This window comes from Anolis carolinensis, chromosome 5, assembly GCF_035594765.1.
Source record: "Anolis carolinensis isolate JA03-04 chromosome 5, rAnoCar3.1.pri, whole genome shotgun sequence".
In the NCBI taxonomy this organism is placed as follows: Eukaryota; Metazoa; Chordata; class Lepidosauria; order Squamata; family Dactyloidae; genus Anolis; species Anolis carolinensis.
In genome coordinates, this window is record NC_085845.1 from 128,339,367 (window position 1) to 128,360,495 (window position 21,129).

Here is a 21,129-nt window from a genome sequence, read left to right on the forward strand (position 1 = left end):
TCGGTCCACCTCATCCTTGTCGATGGTGTAGGTAATCGGCTGGCCGCTCGGCCCAGGTACGACTCCGGTAGACATTCTGGCCGAGGTTAATTGGTGCTTAGGGTGGCGGAGTCAAACTGTCACGACCCAGGCTGCAGAGCACCAATAACCATACACAGAGGCCAGAATCTATCTAATATCTTTATTGAAGGAATATATAAAGTTAATAAAAACAAGTGTAGAAAATAGTCCAGAATTAGACCTTTCAGGAAAGGTCAGAATTAGTCCAAAAAGCAATGTCCAATAAGAAATATTAAGGTCCAAAGTTGTAATCCAATAACCGAAACACTCACTTTGCCAAGCAAAGTGAGGGGAGATGACAAGGTCCTTTAGTCCATAAACTTGAGCAAGGCTAGGAAATAACTTGATACTTGAAACAAGGCTTGAACGTGGAACAAGGTAACTAAGAACAAGAACAAGGTCCGTGGAATAACTTGATAAAATCCGTGGAACAAGGCAAGGATTGATCCTGGGAAACAAGGCAAAGTCCGTAGATAAACAAAGGCTGGGAAGCAAGGCGAAGGCTGGATGGCAAGGCAAGGCTTGAGCAGGAGCGAGGCTTGAATCGGAGCGCGCTGTCCAGACACAACTCGCTCCGTAGGCTGACGAATTGACTCCGCGAAGTTACTACGCGGGTAAAACACCTAAATAGAGTCTAACTTTCCCGCCGAAGCAGTTCTCTGGGAATCAGAACCGAAAGCTAAACTCTGAGACCAGATGTGAGACTCCCCAAAGATTCTCACGAGAAGCAGTCTTAATTGGCCACATTCTTAGCTGCAATCCTCGCACTCCTGCGCGAAGCTGATTCCAAACTTCTCTGTTGTTTACAAAACTCCCGGCGCAAGAACACGGGAGAAGTAGGCTCTGGGCTTGTTTGACATACTTCTGGGAGACAACTTTCTTGCAGGTGCAAGGTTCCCAGATCTGCCTGGGAAAGATCTGGCTGAGAGGAATCCAGTTCAGACTGGGAAGGTAAAAAACCCAAGTTTTCATCTTCATCAGGAAGTACAATGTCCTGAGCAGGACTACAAGGCCCATGGGTCATCACAGAATCAGACATGACTGGACTTAACGTCAGGGGAAACCGTTACCTTTACCATTTATGCCTTTGGTTTAAACTGTTCAAGCTTATCTCATCCACTCAAACATAAGGAATTTATGTAAAGCTTGGCAGGCCAATCATGTACATAGCCCTGCTGTGTTAAAAAAAAAAACCTTTCACCAAAATAAAGTATAACAGACAAATGCCAACTTAGCAGGGTGGCTTGTTTGTCAGGTAGCACCAGCTTTCCACAAGAGATCCATACACTACATCTAGGACACACTTTTCCCAAACAAATCTGAGGTTCAAGAAAGGAGGTGGAGTCCTAGAAATGTGGACATCATGGATCTGACAAACAAAAGCAAAGGGCATCAGGAGCTGAGCAAGAGAGAAGCCTCTGCTTCCCAAAACCTGCACCTTCCTTTTGGTTTGCCGTTGACTCACACTCATGGCATACAGAGTTTCCTCCCTCCCTTCTCCCTGTCCCCTCACTACAGGCCTCTATTTCCAGTTGCAGCAAGCAGGACAAGGAGAACAAGACAGACAATAAGACTCCTGCATGCTCTGGGTCACTACTGTTTCATGATCCTCTCCCTTCAAAATAAACTCAGAGTGAGGGTAGCTCACCTGCAGGGAAACAAAGGTAGTAAAATGAGCTCCGAAAATGTCCTAGCAGCCCAGTACAGTTCAGCCTTGGGACGGTGTGTATGTGAGAGGCGGGTACGCACATATAGCGGTGTGTAGGGGAGGGGGAAGGAACTCTGAAGAAAGCCTTGAAATCCTATGCAGTTCAGGCTTTGAGAAGGTGGGAGAACTGACTCCTGATAAATGATTTGGGAGGCAAAGCAGCATTAGGCGCTGGCTGGGAAGACTGTGTGTGTCTTGCATTGGAGTTTTTCTTCAAGAATCAGAGCTCAAAAAGAGCTGTGCCTTATAATTTATTTATTTATTTATTTACAGTATTTATATTCCACCCTTCTCACCCCAAAGGGGACTCAGGGCGGATCACATTATATACATTCAATGCCCATATACACATACTTACTTACTTACTTACCAAGGTGCTTGTTTACAAAGCCATTGTCCTCCCAACCCTGCTCTATGCCTGCAAAACGTGGACTGTCTACAGACGTCACACCAAACTCCTGGAGCGTTTCCATCAGCGTTGCCTCAGGAAAATCCTGCAAATCTCTTGGGAAGACAGGCGGACAAATGTCAGCGTGCTGGAAGAAGCAAAGACCACCAGCATTGAAGCGATGCTCCTACGCCATCAACTCCGCTGGACTGGCCACGTTGTCCGAATGCCCAATCACCATCTCCCAAAGCAGCTACTCTACTCCGAACTCAAGAATGGGAAACGGAATGTTGGTGGGCAGGAAAAGAGATTTAAAGATGGGCTCAAAGCCAACCTTAAAAACTGTGGCATAGACACTGAGAAATGGGAAGCCCTGGCCCTTGAGCGCTCTAACTGGAGGTCAGCTGTGACCAGCAGTGCTGCGGAGTTCGAAGAGGCTCGAATGGAGGGCTTAAGGGAGAAACGTGCAAGAGGAAGGAGCATTTGTCTGCCTGTCTTCCCAAGAGATTTGCAGGATTTTTCTGAGGCAACACTGATGGAAACACTCCAGGAGTTGAGTGTGACATCTGTAGACCGTCCACGTTTCGCAGGCGTAGAGCAGGGTTGGGAGGACAATGGCTTTGTAAACAAGCACCTTGGTATCTCTACAGATGTCCCGATCATCAAACACTCTGTTTCATTCTGAAAAATGCTGCACTCACAGAGCTCAGGCGGTGTTGTATTTCAATGTCGATGTTGACTTTTGTGGAGAGGTGGCTGCCAAGGTAGCGGAAATGGTCAACGTTTTCTAATGTTACACCATTAGTCTGTATTCCTGGCATTGCAGAGGGATTAGCTGGTACCTGTTGGAAGAGCACTTTGGTTTTCTTGATGTTCAATGAGAGGCCGAGCTTCTTGTATGCTTCTGCAAAGGTGTTTAGAGTGGCTTGTAGGTCTTCTTCTGAGTGCGCACAGACTAGAACCGAGACAGACACAGAGGCAATTTAACCTTCTCCTGAGGAGATGTTCGATTCTGGCCACAGGGGGGAGCAGCTGCTTCATCATCCACTGTGATGGCACTTCCTCATTCCAACATCGTAAATTAGTTAAATTTGCCTCCCCACTTTATAATTGGTACCTTATTTCCTACTTGATAGATGTAAATATCTTTCGGGTTGCTAGGTCAGCAACGAGCAGGGGCTATTTTTTATTTTTTAATTGACAGGTGCTCACCCTGCCACGGGCTCGGCTCCTCATGGTCAGAGTGATTTATTGCAACACCAGCCTATGCCACAGCCCTGACCCTTCCACAGCCCGGCATCCTAGATTCAGTGTAATACATTATTTTTTTGTTCACCTAAGACCTTATCCAATCTGCTGTCCAAAAAAGCTAGCCTTTTCCCAGACAGGTATAGGCTTCACTCTGGTCTATCTGTAAGGAGTATTTCCCCTTAGTGCTGCTTAAATCTCCCCTTGCCTATCCACACTATGTCTTTATCTGCATTGTTCAATGTAGTTAATGTTGTGAATTGTTGTTTGCTTTTTGGCAGGTGCCATAGTGTTGGATCCATTTGGGGAGTGGCAGGGTCTTCATGTCTATCTCTGCCCCCCCCCCCCCAATGCTTTGGTATGAGTGTACCCTCTGCCATTTGAGTAGAACCTTGGAATCATAAGGAGTAAAATTAAAAAAACCTCCCATGAAATATTAATATTTGGGGAGAGGGATACCCCATTAAAAATATTGACTTGGTGGGTGGAATATGTACAGGTTGCATATCTCTTACCTAAGTTGCTTAGGACTAAAACTATTTTTGCCAGGTTTTTAATGCTTGCATATTATACTACTTGTCTAAACACAAAATTCAGTTATGCTTCATATAAATCTCATACACATAACTTGAAGGTAATTAAAAATCATTTTAATAATTCCATGTATGGAACAAAGTTTGTGTACACTGAAATATCAGAAAACAAATGTTTCACTAACTCAGCCATTCGTTTTGACAAAATGATGTGGGAATGGAAAAACAGACATGTTTTCTTATTCACTTGTCACATCTACCAAGAGAGACAGCTTTTTAGCAATGCAAACATTAACACCCTATTTCTTTTCTATAATGTTTTGCAGTACTTCATACTCTATGCCTCTTAACATGAACTTAACTTTTGTAGGAAGAGAGCTCTGCTAAACAATTATTGCTAAGGCAACCCTGAAAAAAATTGATTTGTAACTAATTTTAAACTGCTGCACAAGAATCAAAATACGGAACCAGATAAATAATTAAAATCAGGCAGAACAGAATGAGTGCATATTATAATGTGATTTTATTATGAAAAGATATAGTTCTATTTTTGTTTTTAACATCAAACAAACCAAGTTTTGGCATTTTGGGTTATGCAAAACCAGCAAAGTTATTTAATAAAGACATGCAAATTTGTATTTTTTTGACATTTGTTGCATGAATTCATAAGGTTTCTTGGTAGTTTACATTATTTCATTGTTATAGTTTTCATTTGCTTTTTGTTCTTTAGGGCACAGTATCACTAATAAATCAGCACTGTGTATTTAACATTTAATGGATTAAGACCCCTGTAATTAAAAAATGTGTCAGCCCAGACTTTACCTGTCAATCAGAAATATGCTGTGCATATCTTTGACGTCAGATACATATCTAAAAAGATTTATGATTGACAAGAAAATTTATATATTCTCCTCTGTTTTTATCAGCAACTGATGGTTCTACAGTTGGATGTCATCACCCAAGTATTTTTTAAAAAATGATAGCTTGTCAAGTTATATAGTTCACCATTCACTTTCAGAAACAAAAGGTATGTATGATAGCACTTGTGTGGGATGATAGCAGAGTTGTTTATGTTGGTATAGGTGTGGGATGATGTTCACATTAATTTCTTCTTTTTGATAGACACAGCTCTTGCGTTTCACTCTCACAGCCAATCTAGCCGTAGCAATTTTTCCAGCCTTGCGGCCGATATTAATAGAACTAGCTTGGGTACTCGCCGATGCCTGGATTATTTTACAAGGTTTTTGGATATTAAGTACTATTAGTTTGTTAATTTTACAAAATGCAAAATGATGTGGGTGAACAACAACTCCCAACATTGTGGGTCAGTCACTCCTAAACCCTGCCAGAATTCAAAGTTATCCACGTTGGGTCTATGTGCCAAGCTTTTTCCAGATCCATCGTTGGCTGAGTTCGGTGCTTACTGGATGTAGGTGAACTACAACTCCCAGATTCCAAGGTCAATTTCTCCCCAAACTGGGTTCACAGTGCTCACTTTTATTATATACTAGCTTGTGTACCCCTTGATGCCCAGGTTAGTTAATTTGTAAAGCTATATATTAGAAAAAAGTCAGTCTTTGCTTTTGTTTTTTTATGAATGCATGCATAAGGATGTGGATGATCTACAGTTCCCAAAATCATGGTTCAATCACTCCAAACCCCACCAGTATTCAAAGTTGCTCATGTTGGGCCTGCGTGCCAAGTTTGGTCCAGATCTGTCATCTGCTAGGTTCAGTGTTCTCTGAACTATAACTCCCAGATTCCAAGGTAAATCACCCCCAAACCCCGCCAGTATTCAATATTCCCCATGTTGTGTCTGTGTGCCGTGTTTGGTCCACATCTGTCATTGGGGTTCAGAGGGCTCTTTGGATGCAGGGTGAACTACAACCCACACAGATGGGTCAGTCTTGCCCCCCAAACCCATCCAATATGTCCTGTTGGTCATTAGGGTTTTTTGTGCCAAGTTTGGTCCAGACCCGTCACTGATGGAGTTCAGAGTGCTCTCTGGGTGCATTGTGAACTACAACTTCCACCCGGGTGAGTTAGCCCTCCCAAACTCCTCAAGTATGTTCTGTTGGTCATGAGGGTTCTTTGTGCCAAGTTTGGTCCAGATCCATCATTTGTGGGGTTTGGGTGTTCTTGGATTGTAGGTGAACTATAAATCCCAGCAGCTACAACTCCCTAAAGTCTACCAGTGTCCAAATTTGGCCATATCTGGTATGCATGCCAGGTATGGTTCAGGTCCAACATCATCTGGGTTCACAGTGCTCTCTGGATCATAGCAAGAAAAAGTGAATCTTGCCTTAGAAATGCCCACATTTACAAGGCATCTGAATTTACTTCAGAGAAACCATGTGTGCTGTGTAAACATGAAGATGGATAAAAATATATGTATTTTTACAATGCATATAAAATGCATTATAGTCAGTGGGCAAAATTCACAGATTAGTAAAAACAGGTGCCTTTGAGTCAAGTGTACATAAATCAGTATAAATTTACATACAACAATTAGGAACAGATTTTCAGGACCCTCAGGTGACATTCAGAGAAACACTAAAAAATCAGATTTCTGATTTTTTCCCCATATTTTTTATTTAGAAGCAAGAGAAGGATGAGCACCAGTTAGTTCAACTGTAACTTGCTTCTAACCTCTGCTTGTAAATAAACTTATTGTAAATAAACCTCTTTACTGGTAATGATCACCATCGCCTTTCCTTCCAAATACTAACCAGTGGGGGTGTGCCTCTGGTTCAAAAGAAGTGGGAAGATATGTTCCAATAAGTCAGACTATATATCCACTTCAGACCAGTATTGCGTACTCCAGGTGGGGAAAATGCAACCCTGCATATGTTGATAGAATATACCTTCCATCAACTCTAATTGATGGCTGTATTGGCTAAGGATGTGTGAAGCTCCAAAATTTGGAGAACTACGATTCCTTATACTTTGGCTACTCTGACAGATAGCATCTGTTCCAGTTTATGAACATCTTTCCCATCACTTTCTATCTCATCAATTGAGCTGGAAGTATCAGAAAGTTTCTGCATGTAAATCACACTGTGTCGTGGAGCTATTGTCTCTCCCATGTGTAATGCGAAAATGGGATCTCCATTAAGAGAATTAGAGTTGTATGTTTTTGATACACAATAACATTAAGGATCATTGAGATATAATCTGTATTACAGTAGAGTCTCGCTTATCCAACATAAACAGGCTGGCAAAACGTTGGATAAGTGAAAATGTTTAGTGAAAGAGGGATTAAGGAAAGCCTATTAAATGTCAGATTATGTTATGATTTTACAAATTAAGCACCAAAACCACATGTTTTACAACAAATTGGCACAAAAGCAGTTCAATGCACAGTAACATTATGTAGTAATTACTGTATTTACGAATTTAGCACCAAAACATTGCAATGGTTTGAAAATATTGACTACAAAAACATTGGCTACCAAAAAAAATGGCTACAAATAAAGATAGAATTGCATAAAATGAACTTACAGTAACAACATTGTCAGAAGTTAAATCCATAAAAAGTTCAGTCCTGTGAAGATTTTTTTTAAATCTGTGATCCTTGCCTGCCTAGAGAAACAGCTGTGGATCTGGACGGAAGGCAGACTGCATTGGATAATACAGAACATTGGATAAGCGAGACTCTACTGTATTTTGATATTTGGTAACTGTTCCTCACATCTGTGATTTCTCCACTCTCTTTTCCCTTTGCTCCCATTAGCTCTGGCAGGCTCAGCATAGTGGTGACAAAGTGAAATGTCCTAAAAAACCTGATCTCTGTAGTGGTTTTTGCTGGCATGTCAGAGATCACTTTAAATTTTTACTTTGCTTCCAGTACACTAATTGAATACAGCAGAGCGGAACAGCAGGGGATGGAAACAGAGCACAGTGAGTCCTGACAAAGATTTCTCTCTAGAGGCAAGCATTCAATTAACATCCCTTGTTAGACAGCAAAAACTAAGTACCCTGAAGCTATCTGACTCTTTATTTGTTCTTTCTCCTAAAACTAGGATTTCCACAGTTTGGGAAATACTCACTGAACTGTTTCAATATCTAATGTCAGTCTTTATAGTCTTATTCAGTGTGGTCAGCTGATTTGGATATAAATGTGAAAGCCACTTTGAAGTAAGCCAAAGCAGCAGTAAACTTTAGGAAAACTTACAAATCATGGTTGCTAATCTATTTCAGTGCTTTAACTTATTTTAAAGCTTTAGGGTGAGTAACACTTAAGTGTATCAGTATGTGCATTTCCAAATAGTGTCTTATGTGGATCTCTTGATTACTGCTCAATTTAAGTCTCATAAAAATTTCAAATGTTAAAAACTACAAGTCCATACATTGATTCCATGTTCCATGGAAGGTGGTTCCCTAGTTATGGGCCATTATTAATGTCCTTTTCATTAAAAAACGTGCATGTGGATTTTAAAAAACCTCAGTAAATTATTACTAGTGAAAATTCAGATTGCCATATATATTTCAGTGTAAATTCAAAATTCAGACTTCTGTATGTATTTCACTATAAGTTGACCTAATGTTTAAGTTGAGGGTAAGTTCTACGGCCAATGTTATGGATTTTGATATGACCCATGGATGAGTCAAAGGCTGTTCTGCAGAGATGAGAAAGACAGTGCCACCTCTCAGTGCTATTTCCCCATCCAGGCATTCAATAAAAGACCTTTTCCCCACTCTACTGATGAAATTTAAGGTATTGTATTTACATTATCTTATGTATGAGTCAAGCCAGTTTTGTGGATTTTTTAAAATTAAAACATCTAAACTTATACATGAGTATATACAGTATGTAGGAATATGAAAATGGTTCTCTTCCATCTCAAAGAGAATAGTGACGAGCTACTGTTCATTATTCGTTTAAAACACACATACATTTTCATTTCTCCTGTAATTCATATTCCGTATATAATCATTAGCTATGTTTTTAGACAAACGCTTCTCTACTGTGTTTTATTCTTAGTCTACAATCCTATCTGTGCCTACCTAGAACCAAGCCCTATGGAACTCCTTGGAACTTACTTCCAAGTAAGCATGTACAGTATATGATTGCATGTGGTAGTCATCTCATTCAGGATCACCATGTTTCCATTATTCTTGTCATCTGCAGGATTTTTGACAATCTTGACTCATTCAGAACAAGTTGCAAGGTAAAGCAAGAAGCATGTACACCACCACTTTCCTTCTCTCTATTACTGCAGTAGATGAAAACACCAGGAATACTTTATTAATTGCTATCATGTACACCAGAAACATGTCTTGGTGATTCCCATAAAATGTTATTTGTTCTCAGCTTACAATTTCCATCTCCATTAAAAACTACAAAGCCAGGATATCCATTTCAAAAAACAAATTAAACAAATCTGTCCTATTTTGTTTGGCAGTTATGAACAACAAAGTTCCAATGCACATGTGGACTTCATAGTAGTCCAGGATGCTCTAGAAAACAAGCGTATCATTTTATACAAATGCAGCCACTTTCTTTTATGTGTTTTTTTTCTCCAAAACTGTCCCTCACTAGTTTTTCTCACTACTTGACATTACTTTAACAGGCATGGATCAATGCTATGGAATCATGAGTTGTATCATGATTCCATAGGATTGAGCCATGGCACTTAACGTGATGTCTAACTGCATTCATTCTTCAGTGTAGATGTACTCTTACTGAACTTCTATCACAACGGTACAAAAAACCCCTCTGTTTTGGATTATGTGAAGTTCTTCAAAAATAAGTGGGGGGATAATATATGATGTTTTTTCAAGTAAGTATGGTTCTTTAATTTGTAGAATCAGATATGATGTGATGTGGCATCTAAAAAGCCAATGTGTTTCTAGGCAGCCTCAATAAGAGTATAGTGTCTAGATTGAGGGAACTCATAGTGTCCCTCTACTCTACTTTGGTCAGACCTCATCTGGAATACTGTGTCCAGTTCTGAGCTGCACAATTCAAGAAGAATATTGGCAAGCCAGAACGTGTCCAGACAAGGGTGACCAAAATGATCAAAGCCTTGGAAGCCAAACCCTATGATGAGAGCTTAGGGAGCTGGGCCTGTTTAGCTTGGCGAAAAGGAGGCTGAGAGGGGACATGATGACCATATTTAAATATTTGAAAGAATGTCATGTTCAGGAAGGGGCATGCTTGTTTTCTACTGCTATGGATGTTAGGACACAATGGAGCAATGGATTCAAATTGCAGGAAAAAGATATTATCCTAAAACATTAGAAATAACATCATGACAATAAGAGCAGTTCAGGAGTGGAATATTCTATCTGGAGGTTTAGTAGAGTCTCCTTCCCTGGAGGTTTTTAAGCAGAGGCGGGATGACCATTTGTTGGGACTGCTTTGATTGGGTGTTCCTGCGTGACAGAATGGGGTTGGACTGGATGGTCCTTGTGAACTCTTTCAGCTCTACAGTTCTATGATATGTAAAATGCTCTTCCACTTATGAAATGTATTTTAATTAGTAGGACGATTTTCAGGGCATCAGATGTTTTAGCGTTCTCTTGCATGTGTGTTGCAAGCACAGTTTTTAGTTTTCGGAATATGTTGACTTGAACGTTATTTTGAATTTCTTTGGGAAAACCTTGAAGTTTACAAGAATTCTAACAAAACCTATATGTTTGGCCTCCATCGTTTTTATGCTATGAAAGCAAGAAATGTGATGTCATTCTTCCCTGAGTACCATAATCTATATACCTTCACCATTTCGTTCACATTGAGAATGTCAGAAGGTTGCTAGGCAACTTCTCAATACTTTACCCCTTTCTCAACCAATGAAAAAGGCAAGTAGTCACTAAGCAAAGTAATAGTAGCTTTATTCTGTGATTTTGAACACTGTAAGAAATAGAACTTTGACCTGTTTTCAATCATTCTCTGTGACATGAGCCTTCTCAGAGTTCACTACATATTCTAGTTAAATTTTGCACATTGTCACCCATAAATTTGAATTCATTAGGAAGCCGATGAGTTGAATCCTCGGCATTGATGTGGGTATGACCAGGTTTTATTTGTTCCTGCTGTTCCAAAAAAGTGGGTAAGGTAGGAACAGTTTAGATAAAAGTTGCTTTATTATCCTGCACTACCAGCAGGCGAAAGACTGCAGGTTGGTTTTAAACTTCATTTGTAAAATAATTTTGTGTTGCTTGACATTTTGCACTTCTACAAAACCGAATATTTGCATTTTCAGACTGTGGCATCCTACATGGACATTTTTCATTTATGCTAACAAGAAAAGTTCACCAACCTTTGCTACCAGGAGGGTGATATAACTTGAAAGGTTTACTTATCAAAGATGATCTGAATCACTTCAAAAGAACATGCAGTTATAGTTTAGAATGTAATGTTGTAGTTATACAGAACTAATATTGGCTTGTTGAGGTACATAAATATCTGGATAGCGCTATTATTACTATTATTATTGACACAAAGACATAGTATGACACAGCAAACGAGATACATATGCTGGATTTCATATTACAAAATCACAAGTCGAACACTTCCCAAGTGTTTAGGACTGTGTGATGTATTTTCGGATGATGCGTGCTGATCCCAGTACGGTGGCCTTTTGCAGTTGAAAGATCATGATTTTGTCAATGTTTATTGTTTCCAAATGCCTGCTGAGATCTTTTGGCACAGCACCCAGTGTACCAATTTCCACTGGGACCACCTGTACTGGTTTATGCCAGAGCCTTTGCAGTTCAATCTTGAGGTCCTGATAACAGCTGAGTTTTTCCTGTTGTTTTTCATGCATTTGACTGTCACCTGGTATGGCGAAATCAATAATCCAAACATTTTTCTTTTCTTTTCCACAACCGTGAGGTCTGGTGTGTTGTGTTCCAAAACTTTATCAGTCTGGATTCAAAAGTCCCACAGTATTTTTGCGTGTTCATTTTCCATTACCTTTGCAGGTTTGTGATCCCAGTAGTTCTATTATTATTATAATAATAATTCAAATCCGTTCAAATCCGAGTAGGGTGGCCTTTTGCAGCTGACAGATGGTAATTTTGTAAGCGCCGATTGTTTTCAAGTGCTGGCCAAGGTCTTTAGGCACTGCACCCAGTGTGCTGATTACCACTGGGACCATCTTTACTGGCTTGTGCCAGAGCCTTTGCAGTTCGATCTTTAAATAATAATAATAATAATAATAATAATAATAATAATAATAATAATAATTTCTGTAATAATATTATATTGGGAGAAGCCACATAACAGTAAGGTTTTCTGTTTGTCATTGAGTTTTCAAAAAATACTCCGGATGAGAATTCTTTTGGACATTTCTAACCTTTCACAGAGCTATAGTCAACAGTGGTTAACAAAAAGTGTAAAGTGTGACAATAGTAAACATTTTCTGAATACAACCTAGTGGCTGTTCTAGACATTTACATGAATTTGTTTGCAGTGTTCACAGTGGACTTTGCAGAAGATACTTCAGCTTCAGGTTACTTTGCTATCAGTAAATGTTTGATTTTTTTTCTACCTGTGTTATATACCTATATACCTAGAGTCATGTAAACATTTCTCAGGCAGAAAAGGAAGCAAGTGGAAAAAGTTTAAGAAGCCCTGCTGTAGAGTACATATATGATAGTTTTGTGTAAATAATCTTCTATGCTATCATTAAAGAACACATTGTGATCTATCTACTAGCAAAATTGTTACTGAATTCCAAGTTGTCAGTATATGTAGAAAGAAAAATGTTGCTGCATGTGCTGGCAAAGCAAACATTAAAACTGATAAATTAAAACTGGAGTAGACATTGAAATAGTCGTTTTCGCTCAAACAAAAACAAGGTGGATTAATGTGTGTTGTTGGATATTGTGATGAATTAATGAGCATAGCATAAAGAAAGACAGAACCTAAGCTCTTATCAGTTTTTTCTCACTTTTATTTGCAAGACAGTCACATTTGAGATGAGGCCAACAAGAGGTCTTCCCAGAAGACTAATTGTACTTGTTGATACTGATATTTCATGGCTTTTTTCCCTTTAGAACCCATGGCTGTTCTTTTCAAATGAATGACAATTTATCCTCTGTTTAATCCTTTTATATGTACAGTATTTATAAATCGCTTTTCTGCCCACCAAGAATCCACTCAGGCATGTGTAATTTGAAGCAATGGAATTGCAGGAGAGTACTTTTGAATATCAATACAATAAAATCATAATAGAATAAACATAGAAATAAAATTTTATTTAAAACAAGTCAAAACAACATTGACATCCATCAGAAGCTTACAAAACACTACAGTGCATGAGACAAGGTTGATGTACATTGAACTGTCAGTAAGTGAGGGCTCATTGTCTTAGCCACCCATGTGGACAATGTTGATTTTGGGTGTACTTTCAAATTTAGGATAAGGGATACCCATATCTTAAATGGACAAATTACTTGGAAAATAATTACAATGTAATGTTTTTTTTTTAAAAAAATGTTATACAGCTACAAGGTAATGAACTGTAAAAAACACCTGAACTATACTGAACTTCTTTGATTTTGACTATGTGAGTAGCAGCTAAAAACTTCAGATAAAAATAGGAGAGATGATAGAAATCAGTAGAACCTAGAAAATTACTGTATCTCCATTGATTCCCCATAGTGTACAGTAGATATAATACCCGCATAGAAAGAATCAAAAACAGAATTTAATACCAAGAATTAGGATGATCTGATATTTTCCATAGTCTCGAATAAAACTTTCCTCTTTTAAAAATCATTTTGTGACAGTAAATGTGGCTTAAATTAAACATCCAGTTTTATGGAGTCAAATACAAAAGCAAAATCTATAGACATCCCAGCCCTCCACATTTCTGCTTGGAGAGAAATTCATACCAACTCTAAGGCTAAGGCATTTACTTTCAGCATGATGAAATACTGTGGTAAAATTAAAATATCTAATGTAGGGGCTTTCACTTGTGTTACATTTGATAGCTTGCTGTTTACTATAAAAGGGCTTTGGAAATGGCAAAGGATTGTGTCTTTAGAGCTTCTTCTCTTTGTGATTACAGCCTAAGTACATTGCTTAGGTGAAGATAGGAATATAAATAAAGTTGTTTATGTTTTGTTTATATGACCCCACGTCCATGGGGGTTACGGTCCCAGATTTTGTGTGTATTCACGAGACAATGGATAACAGATGAACCCTATTCAAATAAAGGTTCTCCAACCCAAGAATACCGTAGAATGGCAATATTTTGTCAGACATTGATAAATGTAACCACAATTACTGGTAGGATGGATGCAGCAATCATACTGTACCCCCTCCCACCCAGTGTTCCTAACACAATGCAGTTATATTCACAGTGGTTGTGTTTGCTCATAACATATCAGACATTTCATGTTTTCCTCCTAATTTTGTTGCTGCACTATATACTATATATCAGGAGGAGTTTGGAAGCTTTAACCCTCCATTTTAGGTTAAGTGCAGTTTATTGTGTCATGAAAACTGTGGTGAAATTGTCAATGTGAAATTTGTGTAATGAGAGTGTTTAAATGTAATTTGTGCCATGCTTGTATTGCAGTCAGATTGCATCATCCAGAGTGTGTAATAGTGTGTAAATAGTTAATCACTAATGAGCTATGATGACCTTGGTGTGTGGCTGGAACTAGGGAGGATCCAGACACAAGAGTATGTGCATATCTATTGCATCAGTTCAGTCTATCTTGAGTTCGAGTCGAGTTTGAGATCTGTTGGAGAACAGATCAGTCCTGTGTTTGTTTGTCATCTGCAAGAGTCTGTTTGTGCTGTTTACTGCTTCATTCAGTAAAGTTTTGTATATTGCTTTTACTGACGTCTCGAAGTGTCGCTTCATTCTGCGCTCCATTGCTTTTCATACTACTACTGCTGCGCTACAATACTCTGACAGAATTTTAACCAGGATATGTTGAAACAACTTCAAAACATTCAGCATGATATAACTAAATTTCAGTAGTCAATTTTCAGTAGTCAAGGTGGTCATAGAGAAGAGGGGGGGGGGGATTGGGGATGTGCAATTCATGGAAATACAGCAATTGGGATGCATGAAATGAATCCTGATCTTTCTTCTCTTTTCCCGTCTACAGCACGCATTATTAAAACAAAACAATGGTGTGAAATGCTTCCATGTTTAGAAGGAGAAGGCTGTGATTTGCTAATCAATAGATCAGGCTGGACCTGTACGCAACCAGGTGGGCGAATAAAGACAACTACGGTAAGCTTTTTTTGTTCTTGGTCCACTTTGTGTTCTGAAACTTTTCATAAAGTAAAAATGTGAAAGAAGGGAAAGGTGCTTAGCACTAATGTTAGCCTGCACTGATATCATTTAGATATGTGTATAATTTGATATAATTGTATACATATACTTTTCGATAACATTTATATCTATCCATTCTCATTCATGTCCTTTTTTGTATTTTTTTTTTTTTTTGTAATTTGGATTTATCTTGGATTGATCTTGTTAACAGCTCAGAAACATTAGATGGTCCAGAAAGTGGCTGTAAGACTTCTGCTCAGTGTAACCCTCTGGTGGCTAAGTCGACTTGATGTTTTACATGAGCGCCACTGATTCTTATTCTGGTTTCAGTTAAATGCAAGGTGCCTTTGATCTTTAAATCTCTGGAGCTTTTCTTTCATATACCCATGATATAGTGCTTGAGCTGGCATTTTTTGATGTGAGGTTATCTGTTATCAGAAATGGGTTATTTTCATAGTATTGACATCTGAAAGAAAAACTGTTTCTGTAGAGAGGCTTCTATGCCCAGTGTATCAGTGTTTTGACTTTTAGTGCTCCAGTTCTATCTGGCATTTGTATAAGCTTCTTAGTATCATTTGGCATTGTGCTTTGAGATGAAATCTTTGTTGACAACATGTTTAATTGAATGTTTAAGATTCTGTTTTAAGATGCCATGGATACTTTTATTTTGATCTTTAGCTGCTTTGAACATTGCCTGGGTAGAAAAGTGAAAAGTAAATTGTCTATGTCTGATGAGAGTGAAAAGGAAACAGGAATGTACTGCATTGAATAGTTTAGATCAGAAAAACCAGTTTGATAAGCATTATGGTATCAAAATATGCCTGAAATCATGCTCATGCTATCTTTACACCTCATTTCCCATCTAATCTTGATTGTCACTCAAATGGTAAAACATCCCACGTAGTTTTAAAAATTTAGCATCCTTGTAACAGGGTATGTTTCATTGACAAATTGCCTCCCACATAGAAAATCTATTTGAGATATAATTATTTTGGTTTTAATTTACTAACCTCTATATTCCTGTCCCTTCTGATTCCGTACATACTTTGTTGCCAACCCCAATTTTTAGTGTTTGTACTGCGTGATGAAAAATCAACCTGTAAAACAAGATCCTTGTATTTCGCAGGTATGTGAGGCCTCGGAGGTATCACTACAATTTTAAAGCATTACATGACCATGTACTGAGGTTTAAACTAAATGTGCTGTTATATACATTGTTTGGATTTGCATCATTCTCCTCCTCCATCACTAATAGAAATTTTGTTGGAAATAGTGAGAAGGGAAAGGGTGAATCTCTCTTCATACTTCTAGAGGGAGACTCTGCTGCAGCATTTTCTGAAAATCAGGATCAAACCATTTCATGCTGGTTTTTTTTTTTCAAAAACATGGGAGTTAGATATTGTTAGAAACTAGTAGCACATGTAAAAAAGCATTGCTGTTGTTGCCTGTTGCTACTGTCAGCATCCTTGTAACTATGTTTTCATGACTTTTTTTTTACTGTTTCTCAGCTAAATTTTGTTTCAGAACTACTTTCATGACAACAATAAAAATAACCCCAACCCTGTCCTTGAGCTTATAGTCTTATATACCAGTCTTAGAATGACAAGCTAGGAGAAGAAATTTTCATAGAATGCTGAAGAAAATGTAGTTTGTGCATGAACAGAAACAACAGAGCAGGTGTGGGGAAGGTGTGGTTGCCCCAGAACCCAAATACCTTTCCCAAATATTTTGGAAACATCTAGAAACTATACAGTTTTTTTAATCGATGATCAAAATCCTAATCATCTTCCATCTTTGAGGAAGAGATGTTTCCAATTGCTGCAGGGCAGGCTGATTTTTTTTATAACCATGTTTCTACCTCAGAAAGAATCCTCCCCTGGGTCTAAAGCACCCATATTTACCAAAACATGGTAAAATCCCCCAATGCCTCATAGAGATACATGGAGACATTTTAAATAAGGGTGAGTGGCTGGGTGATTAAAAATCAAATGAACAGCACTTTCCGCAAGTTTGTCCTGGATCCAAGAAGGATACAATTAATCCCAAAAGCTATATGTTTATTAAGGCGATTAACAAACAGAATTTAAAATGTGCATCAAGGGTAAAACAATTCAGCATCTGCCTTCTTCAGTTGCCAAAGGTGAAACTGAACTGCATAATATCTGGCTGTTCAGAATACTACTATACAGCTAATTTCATCTCTGACAACTAAAAAAGGAAGAAGCTAAGATGTTTTACACTTGATATATGTTTAAGTTCTGTTTGTTCACTGGTTCAATAAATACAGTATGGTACTCACGCCTGTCCACAGAGGACGCATTCCCAGAGCTTGCATGGATATGCAGAACTACAGATAATAGCAAATCCAATAGAAATGAAGATATTCTGACCCAAGAATACCATACAGTCATACTGGGGGCCTAGTATATGTGTAGAGAGGACATAACATTTTTCACCACATAATAGTCACACACACACACCCTTTGGGGGGAAGGGCCACGGCTACTATGTAGTGAAACTACCTTGTAGCTGAGGTGTGCATGCCCATATGCCTCAGCAGGTGTATTGGCGTGTGCACTTGCAAGGAGAGCTAGGAAGCCTTGATCAGCTGTCGGCAACTGAGGAAAGCCTCCTAGATTTTGTTCCTTCTTCTACCCACACTCCTGTCTCCCAGAGCTACAAGAGTTGCTCCAAAGGGCAAGTGCAGGGCAGGGGTGAGACTATTATGTAGGGAATTGTTAAATCCACAAATCAGGACTCCAAAAAGGTGTGTGTGACTATTATGCAGTAGCAACTGAACTTTCAATAAACCAAATTGAAACTGCTTCCCATCTCTACCATCATGAGTGTGTGCTATGTCCATGATACATATTCATGAAGAAGGGTAGTCTCATAATCTTCCACTAAAAAAAGAAAAACTTGAGAAGGACTAGAGATATTTTCAGGTGGATTTGAAGACCAACAAGAGGGTGGTAATAAACGTTGGACCCTACACTGTTTTGCTGCTGTATTTAACTCTAAACTCATCCTGAAATGACTGCTTTGGCAATGTGTCTCTCATACTTGTGCGTAAGAGAAGGGGCAATTTCATTTTAATAATATGCAAAGTTGTATCAGTTTCCTATCAACAACTGCTTCTTTTCAATATTTCAAGAATATAAGTTGGCAGTGTGTAAATGTGACGAGGCACCATTCTGTTGGTGTTATAGGGGATATTAATTTTAGTACCAAAATGTGTATGTGTGTGTGTATTGTCAATGATCCATCACTGCTTAATTGTTACTTAATTAATCCATTCTCCAACATGATGCAGTTTTGATGCATGGAACTTAACAGAACATTCATGCTCCAGTTCCCCAGCAGCTAACCTTTTAAACTTCTGTGATTTTTACTGCTAAATTGGCTGAAGTGGGAAATTAAAGAGTATGAAGAAGCTAAAAGAGAGCTCACACTAGATAAAGGGTGTAATTACTCTGACATAGAGCTCAGTGCTTTGCTAGTAAAATTTACTAAGAATCTAGCTTCACCAAGGGACATGCCTTTGTTAATAGAGTTTATTCTCACACAGAGCAACTTAGCATTTCCAGCCATTAATATAAATGACATGCTGGCTGGGTTGGAAGGGTAATTTGTTCCTTACCCTGAGCTTTACTATACTATAGTTTGTTTCTACAGACAGGCATCAGAGTGAAATAGTTCCCCCTGCTACTATTCATATAAATTTCTCTTGTTCTTGCAACACACACACACAATTTATTTCTGGGTTCAGTTATATAAAACATATGGATTTGACTACCTAGCTATGGAGCACTGTAAGTAGCTTCACATGTGTCACAAATCACATTCATTGAATTTTCCCTGATATCAACTCATTGTAAAGGAGTATATCATAATTCTCTTGAAGAAATTATGAATAAAGTACTCTGTATTAGACCAAAACAGAAGATGCTTACTTCAGTCGGGAATGGACCTCAGTCTGAAAACGCAAATAACTATTGATCTGCTTATTTGGTATGTGAGGACAACATGCCATTTTTTTATGTAGACAGCAATCTTAGGTTTAAGCCTACACAGTGGAATCACAGATCTCCACTGGTCGTTAATGTAATGACCTTCAGGGTTTTTTTTAAATATATATATATATATATATAATTTGCATGCAGTTTCTATTGTTCTATTCTAGTTGACAGAATCAGCTGAGATGTCAGATAGCTCACTAAGCTTCTGCCAGTTACAGCAAGCAATACTGAGCTTGATGCACAAGACAGTAACATATTGTGATGTATAGCACCCACTGATTATTTGTGCATTTACTTGAAATTTTATTAATGCAGTTTGACACCACTTTAACTGACCTGACTCAAAGCTATAGAATTGTGGGAAGTTGTAGTATTACAAAGACTTGAGCCTTATCTGCCAGAGTGCTGGTGGTCCCTCACCAAACCAGAAGACTGCTCTGGGTCCCCCTGGGGGAGAAAAGTGGTATAAATAAATAAATAAATAAATAATTCCCATAATTCCATAACATTGAATTATGGCTGTTAATGTGGAGTTAAACTGCATTAATTCCACAATGTAGATGTATACTATATTTCATTACAATGGGGTACTGAATGGGCGAAAAAGAAAAGACTCAAATGATCAACTATTCCAGAAGGAAGTCCATAAGCATCCTGTTGAAGTGTTTCAAACAAGAATGGTGCTTTGTAAGATGGCTAGAGGTCTTTACTTGAGCCTCTTACTAGTCATATATACACATTCATATTTCAGATTCAACCAAACTTTAGAGGGAAAACAATGCTGCTACTTTGTATAATACTATTCCAGTAATCGTAAAAAATGTATTCTCAAGTCAAAGCTTCTTATGCAATGATGCATTAATACTAGGTTTGAAAATAGCCTCTTGCCAGCTTTCATTTGTGAATATAAATTGGCCCTGAGCAAAAAGCTCCTAGCCAACAGCTAGACTTGCAGCTGTTCATCAGTCTTTTAAGCTGCCCTCTTGAGTGATTTGTGTGAAGACTCAAAATGGGCAATTAATTATTAATTAGTTACTAGTTAATGTAGGAAGAAACTGTTTATGCTTGATGAAAAACAGAAACATGGAAAAAGAACAAGCATATATAGTCTAAGGCTTTGTCATTTTTTCAAGTTTCTATATATGGGATTCAATTTGGATTATCATGTGATAAGAAATGGTATTCTGTGCCTGCTCAGATGCAATGCCCTATTATAGTTCACAAGTTTTTGGACTTATAGTGCTAGAGCATTAAGAACAATCTGCCAGATTCAACGTCAATGAAAGTTCTTCAGAGAAAAATGGTGGTGAAAGGAAGAAAAGGGTTAGCTGTAATTGTAGGGGTTTTTTTCTGAGAAACAATCACTGTTGTCAGAAGGTATGAGAAAAAACGTATTGTATGAGCAAAAATGTATAGCTTTGCATTTGGGTATGTATTGTTTTGCATTTGGCTAGGAATAAGTATCTTTTGGCTCGATGACAAGAAAAGAAGATTACAGACCATATATTAGTAATGCGAAAATAAACAGGAACTATTACAGTCCTGAATAGAATTATAAGGGCATGTCAAAGATGATGACACACTCAAAGCGGATCAAGCCCCAAGAGAATGAGGACAAGATTCAAAACACAAATCAAACAATACTGGATGAACTGAAAATTCTAACAAAGGAAATGATGGAAATGAATAAAAATAAGAAGGCTGGACAAAAGGATGGAAATTGGCCAAAGAGAAGTGATGGAGAGACTTTAAAAAAATTCCTCATCCATTTCAGAATTAAAAGACAGACAAGAGGATCAGGAAAAAAAATGGAAGGAAAACAAAAAGAGTTAAAAGAAGAACTACTAAATGCAAAAATTCTACTCCAGAACTTTGAAAGAAAACAAAAAGACTTTTCCCTTCAGGTCATTGGCATCCCGGAGATGAC

General features: G+C 38.2%; 1 protein-coding gene across 9 annotated transcripts in view; it reads left to right on the top strand.

The window, feature by feature from the left end:
* tafa5 (TAFA chemokine like family member 5) overlaps positions 1-21,129 on the top strand; it is a 504,871-nt gene that overhangs the window by 330,601 nt on the left and 153,141 nt on the right. For all 9 annotated transcript variants that reach the window (XR_506421.3, XR_010006657.1, XR_010006658.1 and 6 more), the window contains exon 3: positions 15,014-15,141. Coding sequence is in view for 6 of the 9 variants with exons in the window: in XM_062982243.1 (XP_062838313.1) it covers positions 15,014-15,141 (128 nt within the window). In the remaining 3 variants the exon portion in view is untranslated. The remainder of the gene's footprint in view (positions 1-15,013; positions 15,142-21,129) is intronic.